The following is a 15,604-nucleotide window of genomic DNA, read 5'->3' as shown; positions in this document are numbered from 1 at the left end:
CACCTGTGATACGGTAGGCTATGTCACAGAGAAACATCCTTTTGCATCAGAACTGACTGAAAATAACTTTATACTTGACATTTAACCACTTAAACCCCAGCATACCTATTCTAAGACAAAACCAAAAATAGACGATCTACAAGCTCACAACGCTTACAACGATCTACAACGTGCCACAGTGTGATGCGTGCAAATCAGGTCTGTTTTACTAAGCATAGTGAAGTGATATTGATGTAGTGATATTGGTGAATTCCAAATGAAATTCAAAGTATTATGCGACACTGACATCACGGCACCCTCTTAGGGAAACCCTGCTTTTAGTTAGGGAACGTTAGCTGAGTCTTTGACCAATCTGGGAACTAAATCATTACCAATAGCTTTCTTCACAAATGTGTTCATAAAGGTGTCTACTATCACCTCTGAACTTTGTCAAACCCAACACCCCTGGGAAACTTTGTGGAAGCCAATACAAGTTGGGGTCTCATTGACTTTACTATACAGGAAAATAATACAAAAAATAAAATCTGCTTTAAGTAGCATGTGAGGGGTCATCACTTTTCACATTTTTGTGGGGGACATTTTTTAGCCCAAAGAATATTTTTCGAGCAAAACAAATGGTTGCATTGGATTCAGAATCATGAAACACCCCTAGTTTGACCCCTCACATGCTACTTAAAGCAGATGTATTTTTTTTTTTTCCTGTATAGTAAAGTCAACTTTGATTGGCTCCCACAAAGTTATGAACACATTTGTGAAGCATTTAGTTCCCAGATTGGTAAAGACTCTGCTAACTTTCCCTAACTATGTATACACACCTGCGTCCGAGTGTCTGACCGCTGAGAAGTCCAGCCGTCCCTCTGCGGACACGGACACCCTGTGGCCCGGGCCTCCCCCGGACGGCGCGGGCACCCGGGTGCCGTCGGGCAGCACCCAGCACACCGCCGCCGGCTCTGAGCTCCGCACCCTGCAGTCTAGGCGGGCGGGGCCGCCCGCCACCGCGCTCACCGCCGTGCGCGTGGCGTTGGACGAGTCGATGGACACCCAGGACCTCGGCTGCCTGCGAGTACAGGGATGGAGATGGATCATTTCTATTGATAATGAGAAACCTTCTCAATCTTTTCAGACCCAACAAAATAATCATAGCCTAGAATTATTGAATGCTTTAACCAGTGAAAAAGAGCAGATAATATACAAGCTCACAGCGTGGCACCGAGTGCCGCGCTGCGAGCTTGTAGATCTGCTATTTTTGAAAAAGTCGTGAAAATGTGTGCAAATCTTTGAATATAATTTTCAAAGCGCACGTTTGTAACTCAACATTTTGCTTCTGGGTGGTCCCTGGAACTAGATATTTTGAGATGGGGGTCCGTGGCCAAATACATATCATTTTGGGGGTCCTTCACATGAAAAGGTTTGAGAACCACTGACATAGTATAGTCTCTCAAGAACAGACCAACTGAGCTCCAGTTAAGTGAAAAGGACCTTTTCTTTGACGATGCTGACATAGAAACATAGTTTTTACCAAAAATCTTAGAAGGATTCAAAAGACACTTATAGAATCGCGGTGATAAGCTATCCACCGCGGTTTAGTCTTTTTAAGTCATAAAACTACAACATCACACATTTCCGCGAAAACCGGACCCCGGCGAGGATCACAGAAAACATATAAAGAGAAAGCTTTAGAAGCTGAAAATAACGGAGTGGGTGTTCTAAAACTTTAGCGATTTAACAGTTAGGACAATTTTAAGATTTTTTTTATAAAAAAAGTTACATGGTATAACGTTAAGAGTTGAGGCATTACATTTTGTATAACACGGTACTATTGTGTAAAATAGCAGATCTACATGCTCACAACGCCTCGCATTGCGCGGCGTTGTGAGCATGGATAGTTTCTATCATTCCTCCTTATGGTGCTTTTACATTCAGATTACTGAAATAAGACAAAAACTAAAATACATCTCATTCTAAAGACCATGACTGAAACCAAATAGTTTGTAAAACAGGGCTGGTGTGTGGAGCTCCACCCCTACCTGCGTTCCATCTCTGCCTGGACGGTCTGCGTGAGGCGCGTGCGGAGCACCAGACGGGCGCTCTTCCCCGTGGACCCGGGCCGGTCCAGCTGCAGGTCCACCTGCGACTGCATGAGCCACCCCGGCACCGCCGCCATGTTGGCTCTGACGCCCGTGTAGTAGAGGGCATCCCTCTCCATGTCCTGCCTGTGGGCAAGCACGGGCGGCACAAGGGGCAGTGGCGTCAGTTCAGCAAAAGCTAGGGTATGGCAAAGATGGCAGTCCTCATGGAAAAGAGGCATTACATTTTGTATAACACGGTTCTATTGTGAAAATAGCAGATCTACATGCTCACAACGCCTCGCGCTGCAAGGCGTTGTGAGCATGTAGATCGGCTATTTTCACAATGTCTGAAAAAAAAATATATATATATATATTTTTTCATTTTTTTACACAGGTTTCTACGGTTTCTTGGGCTGGATATAGCAGCCTGGAACCGAACGGTTGTTGGTAAGCGTGCCACAATTAACAATAATGCATTCTGTAGAACCTGGGAATATATCATTTTGTTAAGATGGGGAGAATACAAGAGTGGAGAATATCATTCTAATACCTTGTTAAAGTGACCATTTTGTAACACTTTGCATTTGTAGTTATTTTACTGTAATTTAACAACATAATAACCAGCACAGATAGACAAAGAGACATTCATGGATTTATATTTAAAAGTAACTTTTATTTCTCCCCCTGGACCCAGGGTATGGCAGCTGCATACCCCTGCCATACCCAATTGACGCCCCTGACAAGGGGAGGGGGGGAGTGGGACTGAGTTACCAAGGGCCCAAGGAGGTGGAGAGGACCTTAATTATTGTATACTTTAGCTATTGAAAAATAGCAGATATACAAGCTCACAGTATATCGAGTTTGTAGATCAGCTTGTAGATCTGCTATTTTTTAAAAGTCGTAAAGATGTGTGCAAGTCTTTGAATATATGTCATTTTTAACATTTGTAACTCAAATTCAACATTTTCAGGCCAAGGACCCCTTAGTTGAGAGAGAGATGAAGCAGGGACCCCCACAACCTGTTCATAGATTCCATATAGTTTCATTGTTTGACAGCGCAATCATCAGTGTATTTTAGATTCATGTCAATTTGTGTTTTCAGATATTTAACCACTTGAACCGTCAATACTTAACTTTTTCCCTGCCAGATGTTGTTATTTATTATTGGGTTTTGTGCCAGCAAAAGCACCTTACCTTTGCGATGATATAGACAAAGATGTATTCATTTTTTTTTACATTTTCTCTTAAAGAGGTGTACCGTGGCTCTACCAGCAGTAGGGGGCAGCCTCATGCAAGAATTAATGTGAACATGGTCTCAGATAGGCTCTCGCTTGTCAAGGCTGCTCAAGGCTGCGCAGTCGCTACAGAGCAATAGATCCAGAGAAAAACACATGGAAGTGTTTTGTTACTCCATTGATGATAACGTCCAGTGGGTTTTTGAGAGTACTTTTACGGGAGCTGTTTCAACGGTACACACCCGCGCGACCCCTCATCAGGTTACAGACATCAAACCAAGGTACAAAAGAACGAGCCAAAGAACGTACAATTGGCGTTCCGCCGCCGTCAAAAATGGGGCGAACGGGAACGTTCAAAGCGTTGATAGAGTTAATAAACTTGACCTTTCACTCTGTACTTAGTCTGCTCTTTTTCCCCTCTACACCAAACCTCTTTGCCGAAAATAGCTGATATACAAGCTCACAACGCCTCGCACAAAAAAGTTTGGGAACCCCTGCCCTAAGGGTCCCGGACCCCCCTGTTGAAGACCCCCTCCTGTAGTAACTCTGAGGACCCCCTACTCCCTAGGGGTCCTGGATCCCCTGTTGAAGACCCCTGTCCTAGAATGAGGTCCTTGCCTGTAGGTGTAGCTGGGTCGGGGCTGGCCGCCACTCTGCGTAGCGTCGCGCCTCAGGTGTGCGGGGGTGTCGCTGTAGTAGGCAATGAGCCTCCACAGCAGCTCGTAGCTGTCCCGGTCCACAGGACAGTCCAGGTCCACGGACACGCTGACGTTGGCCGCCAGGTGCAACAAGTCCACCTGCTCCCACTCCACCCTGGTGGACACAAAGAGAACTGTCACCTATTTGTTATTGCGACCGTCAGGTCGCATTTACTATCAAAACCTCGACCAGCTGTCAGTCTGTCAGTCAGTCCGTCACACGTCACACTTTTGCCCTGCTCATATCTCCGCAATCGTTGATCAATTCTCACATGGCCCTCTTCTAGCGCCACCACGAGGCAGATTCTTGCCAAACACATTTTTGGACACTGCTCCTACAATTTTTGCCCTAAAATCACGCAAATCGGTACACAGTATGTCTACACTCATCTCATCAACATGGATCTGTCCCATTTAGCGCCACCTTCAGGCCGATTTTTTTAAACACATTTTTGGACACTACTCCTACAGATTTTGCCCTAAAATCACGCAAATCGCTACACAGTATGTCTACACTCATGCCATCAACATGGATCTGTCCCATATAGCGCCACCATCAGGCAGATTTTTTTAAACACATTTTTGGACACTACTCCTACAGATTTTGGCCTAAAATCACGCTACTCCAGATTAGGGAGTCTTACTGGTGTCCATGAATTGAATAACAAGGACTTCCAACGTAAAAAAAAGGTCTTATTTGAGATGTTCCTTTTAGGCAGGGTGTTTAACTGTACTTACTGTACTACATTTCTATTGTTGCAAGCGTCAGTTCGCAGTTACTATCAAAACCTACACCGGCTGTCAGTCTGTCAGTCACATCACGTCACACTTTTGCCCTACTCATATCTCCGCCACTGTTGCCCCTATCCATGCCAGACTTTGCACACACACTCCCCTTGGCTCCCAAACCACAACCTCCACCCCTCATTTCTCACATGGCCCTCTTCTATTGCCACCTTGAGGCCGATTCTTGCAAAACACATTGTTTGGACACTGCTCCTACAGATGTAGGCGCAAAGCGGTACACAGTATGTCTACAGTCATGTCGTCAACATGGATCTGTCCCATTTTGTATACATGTGACCTGACGGTCGCTTATCTCCTGATTGGGAGTCTTACTGGTATTGACTATACGTGTACTGTTTTCCATTTTTGTCTAATGAAATAATCAATCAATCAATGAATAAAAAAAAAAAACTGCTGTCAAAATAATGTGTTCCCAGTCTAAATGGGTTAAACCCCCTCCTCCCCCTATAAAGAACATTCATGGGGGGCCTGCAGTGAATCCTTGAACCCAGGGCCCAGGATGTGGTGTGACACCCCTGGCCTGGACAGACACACGTGTCCTTGTGCGGACACGTTGGCGACCCCTGGTCCGTCCCTACTGTACCTGGCCAGCTCCCGGGGGGGTCCCACGCTGCAGCTCAGGTCCACCTGGTTCCCGTGCTCGTCGGACAGGCCCAGGGACACGTTCCCCAGGGGGTCCCTGAACTCCTGGGCCGACAGGACCTCCGTGTCGTCGGCGGCGTCCTCTGGCGCCCCCTGGCGTGACGCCGCCGCGGCGGGCCTGGTGATGACGGGACCGCTGCACACCATGCTCTGCTCCGCGGCCGCTGCCAGCTCCTTGCCGCGGAGGCGTCTGGGCGAGGAGCACAGAGGACACAGCTGGCCCCCCGCGTACGCCCTGTCCTTCTTACACTTCAGAACGCCTGGGGGGGGGGGGCATAGAGTTCACCAGTGTTGATTTCGTCGACTAAAACTATGACGAAAAATGTTCGTCGACTACCTTTTTTCACTGACGAAAACTAAATAGAAACTAAATAAAAACTAAACATATATTGGCAATTTTGTCAATGAATAAAAACTAGACTAAAATCTCACGGTAGGGACTAGTGGAGAAGAGATCCAGTAGAACTAAAAAAGACAAGTAATTTTATGTTTGGTTGCACTCGGGTGTTGCACTCTGAAAATAGCAGATCTACAAGCTCACAACGTTGTGAGCTTGTAGATCGTCTATTTTCAGAATGCAAACAAGCGTGTAAAATCAGCCATTATACGACACCATCAAGGCCCACCAGAAATGTTTTGTTGACAAAAATCATCATGTACATCTAAAACTAGACTAAAACTAAAACATTTCAGATGACTAAAATATGACTAAAACTAAATCGCATTTTATTCAAAAGACTGGAACTAAAACTAAATAAAAAAATTGCTGCCAAAATTAACGCTGTGACGTTGTATCTGCTATTTTTCAATAGGTAAAGAATAAAATAATGAAGGCCCCTTGGGCCCTAGTAAAGAGCTTTGCACATAGGACTGTTGCGTTTCTTTCCGTTTGCTGCTTGATTAAAACCAAATCCAATGGATTTGGTGTGCAAGGCTGTGTGGAATCCGTGCTGCGGATCCAAAAAGAAGTCATAAAATGAGTCAATGAGTTTTCACCGCATGTGACAAGACGCACGAATCTAACTGGTTTCGATCGGGAAAAAAACGCACGGCCGCAGCCACCTGCCGCATGGCAAATTCGGAGCCGGTGTGCATGAGGTCCGTAGAGAATCATTGTTTTCTTTAAAAAAATGAAATCCTCAGTTTTTTTCGTGCGAAAAAAACACGTCTGTGTGCAAAGGGCTTTACTCAGTCCCACTTCCCCCCCCCCCCTTGTGACGTCCCTGCCTGGCTGCACCCAGACCAGAACCCTCACCTGGGGAGACCACGCTGTCCCAGTGGTGCAGCCAGCGCATGCGGCAGTCGCAGGTCCACGGGTTCCCCTGGAGGTACAGGTTCTCCAGCCGCGGCATGGTGGCCAGCAGGGCCGGGTCCAGGGTGGTCAGAGCGTTGTCGGACAGGTGCAGGTGTCTGTGAGGACGGAGGAGGAGGAGGACAATGACCCCTTAGTTGAGAGAGAGATGAAGCAGGGACCCCCACAACCCTTTAGTAGATTCCCTACAGTAGTTTCATTGTTTGACAGCACAATCATCAGTGTATTTTGGATTCATGTCAATTTGTGTTTTCAGATATTTAACCACTTGAACCTTCAATACTTAATAAACTTGACCTTTCACTCTGTACTTTTTTTTTTCTTTTTTTTTCTTCTCTACACCAAAGCTCTTTGCCGAAAATAGCATATCTACAAGCTCACAACCCCTCGCAGTAGATCTGCTATTTTTGGCATAAGTTCTTAGAATAAGGACACAAGTGGTTAATATAAAAAGGAGAAAAAAGTTGATATCACATAAAGATTTGGAGGACCCCATGTTGTAACTCTGAGGACCCGCTAGGGGTCCCGGACCCCCTGTTGAAGACCCCTGTCATAAAGGCAATTGTTTTTGCATCATAAACATGGAAAAACAACAGAAATAGCTGACGCCTACGCATAGAATTATGACATATTTCATGTTATTAGGTCTCTGCCCTGTGCCATTTTTTATTACAAATCCTAAAAGACCAAATTTGTATTCATACAGTAGGTTGAAATGTTCAACGCCAAAAACACAATTCAATTGTTAATCGCAATTACTTGTATGATGAATTAATCGTCAACTCACGTGTAACCATGCAGTGACCAAACATGCATCATTATTTGATTAAAACGTCCTTGTTTGCTTCAAGGTGTCGTTGCGCTCTGAGGGCGGCCAGTGCAACAATACTTACAACTGTAAGCAAGGAAATGTTTATTTTTTATTTTTTACTTGGGTCAATGTATTAATTTCTTTAGTAAGTAACCGTGCCATAAGCGGGAAAACGGCTCGCTCAGTGGTCATTATTGCAGGATAAGATCCCGACAGGCTGATAAGCCACCTCCGCTCCGCGTCGGTGCCACATCAGCCTATCACTCGATGATGACCGATGGGCGAGGCGTTATCCCTTACCTGAGTGTGGAGGCATGGAGGTGTCCCCCCATCAAGGAGAAGGTTAGAACCTACCTCAGTGTGGAGACATGGAGGTGTCCCCCCATCAAGGAGAAGGTTAGAACCTACCTCAGTGTGGAGGCATGGAGGTGTCCCCCCATCAAGGAGAAGGTTAGAACCTACCTCAGTGTGGAGACATGGAGGTGTCCCCCCATCAAGGAGAAGGTTAGAACCTACCTCAGTGTGGAGACATGCAGGTGTCCCCCCATCAAGGAGAAGGTTAGAACCTACCTCAGTGTGGAAGCATGGAGGTGTCCCCCCATCAAGGAGAAGGTTAGAACCTACCTCAGTGTGGAGACATGGAGGTGTCCCCCCATCAAGGAGAAGGTTAGAACCTACCTCAGTGTGGAGGCATGGAGGTGTCCCCCCATCAAGGAGAAGGTTAGAACCTACCTCAGTGTGGAGACATGGAGGTGTCCCCCCATCAAGGAGAAGGTTAGAACCTACCTCAGTGTGGAAGCATGCAGGTGTCCCCCCATCAAGGAGAAGGTACAGAAGGTGTTCCTACCTCAGTGTGGAGGCATGCAGGTGTCCCCCCATCAAGGAGAAGGTTAGAACCTACCTCAGTGTGGAAGCATGCAGGTGTCCCCCCATCAAGGAGAAGGTACAGAAGGTGTTCCTACCTCAGTGTGGAGGCATGCAGGTGTCCCCCCATCAAGGAGAAGGTACAGAAGGTGTTCCTACCTCAGTGTGGAGGCATGCAGGTGTCCCCCCATCAAGGAGAAGGTTAGAACCTACCTCAGTGTGGAGACATGGAGGTGTCCCCCCATCAAGGAGAAGGTTAGAACCTACCTCAGTGTGGAGACATGGAGGTGTCCCCCCATCAAGGAGAAGGTTAGAACCTACCTCAGTGTGGAGGCATGGAGGTGTCCCCCCATCAAGGAGAAGGTACAGAAGGTGTCGGGGTGCAGCCTCTGCAGACGGTTTCCCTCCAGCTGCAGCAGCCTGAGTGAGGTGAGGCCCTGGAAGGCGTCGGGGTGGAGGAACTCCAGGTGGTTGTGGTCCAGGTGGAGGCGCTGCAGCGACCACAGGCCGTGCAGCGCGTCTCGCTCCAGCTCCACCAGCTTGTTGTAGCTCATCTTCAGCATCTGGCAAAACACCACCCACCACCCACTAGGGCATTAACCACTTGTGACTTTTCTTTTTGCATGTCGACTCAGTAAAACGTTTACTTGAAGTCGACTTTATCGATTGATGATGACGTCATCAAACGTGCAGGGAGAGGGGGGTAGAAACGGGGTGACAAAACCAGAAAATTACTTACCCGTAATTGCTGGACTATTAGCCTCACCTGAATATAAGCCGCACCAGCTAAATTTAGAACAAAAAACGAATGTTTACATATATAAGCCGCACCTGACTATAAGCCGCAGGTGTCCTTCCTGCTTCCCACTAGAGCTCCCCTGGAGGACATTAGCTGTAAACATATATATAAATCCTTGTTAAAGACCATTGTAAAACAAGCTAAATGGTCGTTAGCTGTAAAATTCTCTATATAAAGCCCACCGGTGTATAAGCCGCAGGGTTCAAAACATAGGGAAAAAGCCGCGGCTTATAGTCCGGCAATTACGGTACTTCTGGACTTCATCGAATAGCTTAAAGTGATCCTTTCTTCCTTAACAAGGCTGTTAATAGTATAGATTAGTTCCACGTTAATGGCTGAGTGAAAACTCTCGGTGCTAGTGTGCTTCATTTCATTGACAAAACACAGTTGGAAAACAAGACAATCCTGTCCTTGACAATAAGCACTTTTAAATGCTGTACACACATGGAGCATGAAGTAATGAATAAATACGTGTGTGTGTGTGTGTGTGTGTGTGTGTGTGTGTGTGTGTGTGTGTGTGTGTGTGTGTGTGTGTGTGTGTGTGTGTGTGTGTGTGTGTGTGTGTGTGTTGGCGAAAATATCGAAAATAGCTGACCTCCAAGCTCACAACGCGTCGCAGCTGCGACGCGATCTGAGCTTGGAGGTCGGCTATTTTCGGTGCTTGATACCACACTGAACTAAGCATAATCGAGGCAATACTGGAGATGTGGCGTAGCGTAACGGCATGTATTTCTACACAGAGAGGGCAATTCTTTCACCATAAGATGCTGCATTCAAGTTCAGGAGAGTTTGGACAAGGCAATTCTCTTGAATGCTGCCTTCAGGTATGGCATGGAAAGAGGGGGCATTTGCATTTCTTTCACCATAGTAAAAACTGCATTCATGGTCTGGAGAGGACACTTTTTACAGACGGATAAAAGGGGAGGGGCTCAAGCCCCCTTCGATGTCTATGTGTGCACGTGGCTGCACCCACCCACCTTGTGGCTTCATTTAACTCTGAGAGTGTAGAGGTGTAACCAAATGGACCCCTAAGGTACACTCTCAGAGTTACAACCTACTGAATTTTACTGATTTTTTTACTGAATTTTACTGAATTTCCCCCTTGGGATAATAAAGGTATCTATCTTTAACCTGGGGAAACTTCACATGATAGTTAGCTTACGTAGAACAGTGGTTCTCAAACTGTTTTGGCTGCAGAACCCCCTTATACTGATTCCTAAGCCGAGCTCCCCCTACCCCTGAATACAGCATTGTGCTTACAAAATGTTGACATCAAAAGTCCAGTTCCAATGCCAATATGTTCAAAATAAAACAGCACAATGGAAACATAAACAATGCTTTCTATTCAATAACAGTCAAGGTCAAGGTATTGATATCATTTGGTTAATTTACAGATCAGAAGGTTCACACAAATGTTTTATCATTAATCACAACAGTAAAAGTCATATTCCCATTTTCTAGGTTTTCTCCTGCAGTAGCCCCATATGAGAAACACTGCTGTAGAATATAGCAGCAACCGTCAGCAACCACACTTGTAATTTCCAACTGCATCTTTTCTAGTTCATCTATACTGTACATGTATGTTCATCTATACTGTACATGTATGTTCATCTATACTGTACATGTATGTTCATCTATACTGTACATGTATGTTCATCTATACTGTACATGTATGTTCATCTATACTGTACATGTATGTTCATCTATACTGTACATGTATGTTCATCTATACTGTACATGTATGTTCATCTATACTGTACATGTATGTTCATCTATACTGTACATGTATGTTCATCTATACTGTACATGTATGTTCATCTATACTGTGCATGTATGTTCATCTATACTGTACATGTATGTTCATCTATACTGTACATGTATGTTCATCTATACTGTACATGTATGTTCATCTATACTGTACATGTATGTTCATCTATACTGTACATGTATGTTCATCTATACTGTACATGTATGTTCATCTATACTGTACATGTATGTTCATCTATACTGTACATGTATGTTCATCTATACTGTACATGTATGTTCATCTATACTGTGCATGTATGTTCATCTATACTGTACATGTATGTTCATCTATACTGTACATGTATGTTCATCTATACTGTACATGTATGTTCATCTATACTGTACATGTATGTTCATCTATACTGTACATGTATGTTCATCTATACTGTACATGTATGTTCATCTATACTGTACATGTATGTTCATCTATACTGTACATGTATACTGTACATGTATGTTCATCTATACTGTACATGTATGTTCATCTATACTGTACATGTATGGAAAGACAGTTATGTGTCTTATACCCTGCAAGCCAAATGACGTCATGATGACGTTATGATAACGTCCTCCGGTGACTCCGGTGACGTTCAGAACTAGCCCAGATCACAGCCCATATGGGGATACCAGGACGTCATATGGACTATAGGATTATTGTTATATGGGCGTCTTACTAGTAATGCTAGTTGAGATATGAGCATATAAGGTTATATTCTGGGACATATCTGACTAGTTATGATATTTATTTATCTGGTCTCGATCGGACCCTCTCTGATTCAAAAACGTCTGTTTTGGTGGGCAGGATTTATGTCGGTTGAGATCAGGTGATATTCTAGGCCAGATCTGGCCCCAATGGAGACGTCACTGATTGGTCCAGGTCCTGACCGTGCTTGCTGGGTAGGGTTTACCTGTAGAGAGGTTGGGTCAGTGAAGGTGCGCTGTGGGTTAGGGTTGGGTTAGAGCAGGGGTCTTCAACAAGGGGGTCCGGGACCCCTAGGGGGTCCTCAGAGTTACTGCAGGGGGTCCTCCAAATCTTTGTGTGATAGAAGCCTTTTTTTCCTCATTTAACCACTTGAACCCTAGCGTCCAAATTCTGAGAACTTTAGCCAAACATAGCAGATCTACGAGGCGTTGTGAGCTTGTAGATCGGCTATTTTCGGCAAATAGGTTTGGTATAGAGGGGAAAAGGTACAAGTTCAAGTAGTTTATTAAGTATTGACGGTTCAATTGGTTAAATATCTGATAACACAAATTGACATGAATCCAAAATACACTGATGATCGTTGCTGTCAAACAATGAAACTATATGGAATCTATGAACAGGTTGTGGGGGTCCCTGCTTCATCTCTCTCTCAACTAAGGGGTCCTTGGCCTGAAAACGTTGAAGACCCCTGGGTTATAGGGTTTACCTGTAGAGAGCTGAGGTCAGTGAAGGCTCGTTGTGGCAGCTCATGGATGTTGTTCCCATGCATCATCAGAAGCTCCAGACGGCCCAGCCCAGCCAGGGACCTCTCTGTCAGGGTGTGGATGGCGTTGAACCTGGGACAACACACTCTGTCAGCGGCATGTGGGAGGGGGTCCCCAAATGATTTTTAGGGGGTCCTCAGAAGATTGACTTAACCACGTAAGACTCACTGTTACAGTATCACAACACTAGACCCCATGGACAGTCATTTTGGATCAATATAAGTAGGAAGATTAGCCTAGAACTGATTGAGGGCGGAGTTGTCCTTTAATGCCCCAGCTGACTGGACCGTCTTGTCAATATGTAGACAGTCGACACCGGTGTCTCTTTCTTGTCATGTAGACACCAGTGTCTTTTGTTGAGATTCTGATATTCAGTGATTGTATTTAATTCAAATAAAAATATAATTGGTACATTTTCCATTCATTCTCCTCAATAGAATGTGTGCTGACCATATAAGGACTTCCACCATGGCCCGTGTTACGAGCATAGCTAGATAAGGGTTTCAGAGGTGGCCTGCCAGTCCTCGACCAATCAGGGTAGAGTATGGCCGTAGTTATGTTATGATGTTTAGTTATGATGGTCAAAATAAAGGTTTTGAGAACCACAGTCGCTCTGAATTAAGAACATCTGCTAAATGCCTAGATTGTAAACTACTGAACTCATAAAATGCCACAGTCTGGTAGTAAATCAGTATCCTATATATCCTGAAGCTGGAGACGTAGGCCTAGCGATATTCAGTGATTGGGTCTTAAAACGAGAACATTATAATGGTGTAAAAAAATCTATAAAAAACTAAACATTTCCACGCTGTAAGGCTAGTAAGGGACAAGATGACCCCCGGCCACTTTCATTATCACTGAATACACCTTTAAGCTACAGCTTAAGAGTCCCCATCTTTAAACCAATCCAGTGACTTTATGTTCCCCATTTTCAACTGTTTTTATTGTATGTGTGATACTTGCTTTGGCAATGTAAACGTATGTTTTCTCATGCCAATAAAACTCCTTTGAATTGAATTGAATTGAATTGAATTGAAATTGACTTTGATTGGTGCAGGGCTGAGCAAGGATCAGATTGTAAATACCACCATTTATCTATTTCACTGCAGATTAGGTTATCATCCTTAACCCTTAAATTCAACACATTCTTTCAAAGGACTAACATCTTGTTTTATTTGCCCTTCGTGCCCTCACAAGAAGGACAACACCAAAGGTGGCCTTGCCCTTAACTCATACAGTGCCATCCGGCCACAAGGGGTGCTAGAGTGCCAGACATTTCTCCATTGACCTTCTTTATAGCTTTCGTCGACCCTCTCCCAACTGGCTCGTGTTTTCACTCCGGTCAATCCTATGGGTGTCCAGAGGAGGAAGCTAGCTGACACGTAGCCAAAATGCTAACCCATTGAGAAGCCCGATCTAAAGCTATTTCAGCCGCAAAAAACTTTCTCTTTGGGTCTGGGGACACAATCCGGAGAAAATCCTGTCTAAAGATGTGATTTATTATTGGAGTGGGTGGCGCGATTCGGCCGTTAGCGCGAATACGGCCCGTGGATGGCCGAGTCTAAGTCCCGGCCAAGGATGGACGTCTAGACCGGGGCTTCGTTGAGGCCTCCGATAAAATAATTCATTTTATTAAATATCCCGGACTAGTTCGGGATAGGCACCCTGGAATACGTTGCGCCGCCTACAATGAACATTTGGTGAACATTGGGGGGGGGTCTAAACTTTATTTTAAACCATTTTCAATGGAATAAATCGTCGGAGCATCTAGCGTCTCTCGTTGGTGAGCGCTGGGCGAGCCGGGACCACCCACGTTGCTCCAAGCAGCTCGGGGTAAGTAAAATATCAAATAAAAAATTCTTTTTGATCCCGAATATCCCGAACTAGTTCGGGATAGGCACTAAAAGGGTTAAAATGACTAAATGCCAGGCCTGGCGGTGACCCAGCTGAAGTTGACTCTCAGGGGCTTTCAGCTTTCAGGAGGAAACCAACAATACACAGGGAAGGCGTCTCTGTATAATGACATGATCGGTGTGCGGCTGAACAAAAGCCGCCATTGTCAGCATAGATAGATAGATACCTTTATTATCCCAAGGGGGAAAATCAGTTGCCCAGAGGCAGCACAGCAGTATAAGGTTATTTACAAAGTTACAGAGAAGAATGAAAAAGAGAAAAGAAAAACAAGAACAGAGTACAGTAAAGAACAAGGTAAATCAAGAGAGGGAACGAATTATATATATATATATATATATATATATATATATATATATATATATATATATATATATATATATATATATATATATAAATATATATATATATATATATATATATATATATATATATATACATAAAATGTCCTTAAGCACAACTATCAAAATAGTACAGTGTCCAAATCAAAAGTGACCATAGCAGTCAATGCTAGTTAGTGTAACAAGTATCTCACTGTCAAAACACATGCAAAAATACCCCAAACTACTAACACAACCTAATAGTGCAGTGTCAAAAAGGTCAGTGTGAAAAAAACAACTCGAAAGGAAAAGAAACTAGAAAGGGTGTCACAGCCAGACGCACATGAGCACCCTCCCAGGAAGTTCCTTAGAGCATGCATGCAGCACCAAGTTACTAACCCCAGGTTGATCCGCTCCACATGTTTGTTGATGCCGGCGGGGACGCTGTGCAGGGAGCGGAAGGTGCAGTGCAGCTCCGTGGGCTGGGGGCAAGAGCAGGACCGGGGGCAGGATGGGAGTGAGGAGGAGGAGGGGGCACCCCGGACACCACCGACCACTGTCACCACCACCACCACCACCCACATCCACCTGGCCATCTTCACACTGCAGGGGGGCAGAGACAGTGGTGGAAAGATCTACATGACAGTGGTGGAAAGATCTTCATGCTCACAACGCCTCGCAAGATCTGCTATTTTCACAATATCTGTCTATAATATTTGACAATTTGGCCAATGTTTATATTGTCATTTTAGAGGTATTAAAAAGTCCTCAAATTGTCACTTTAGAAAGGTGCAGATACCCTCTATACACTTAAACTGTATGTTGGTTTGTTTACTGTTGAGAGGGAAAACAATGTTGCACAT

At 44.7% G+C, this 15,604-nt stretch overlaps 1 protein-coding gene across 1 annotated transcript in view; it reads right to left on the bottom strand.

Moving 5' to 3' along the window:
- mxra5a (matrix-remodelling associated 5a) overlaps window positions 1-15,337 on the bottom strand; it is a gene marked incomplete at both ends in the record, with an annotated part of 44,569 nt that extends 29,232 nt beyond the window's left edge. Inside the window, 8 exons of the mRNA XM_080754923.1 lie at window positions 816-1,057; window positions 2,028-2,213; window positions 3,923-4,117; window positions 5,393-5,711; window positions 6,707-6,861; window positions 8,760-9,001; window positions 12,453-12,582; window positions 15,141-15,337. Of these exons, the coding sequence (XP_080611049.1) occupies window positions 816-1,057; window positions 2,028-2,213; window positions 3,923-4,117; window positions 5,393-5,711; window positions 6,707-6,861; window positions 8,760-9,001; window positions 12,453-12,582; window positions 15,141-15,337 (1,666 nt within the window). The remainder of the gene's footprint in view (window positions 1-815; window positions 1,058-2,027; window positions 2,214-3,922; window positions 4,118-5,392; window positions 5,712-6,706; window positions 6,862-8,759; window positions 9,002-12,452; window positions 12,583-15,140) is intronic.
- Between the last annotated feature and the right edge of the window lie 267 nt (window positions 15,338-15,604).

Source organism: Nannobrachium achirus (genome assembly GCF_963921795.1).
Source record: "Nannobrachium achirus genome assembly, chromosome: 24".
Taxonomy (NCBI): domain Eukaryota; kingdom Metazoa; phylum Chordata; class Actinopteri; order Myctophiformes; family Myctophidae; genus Nannobrachium; species Nannobrachium achirus.
This window is presented reverse-complemented; position numbering and strand designations above follow the sequence as displayed.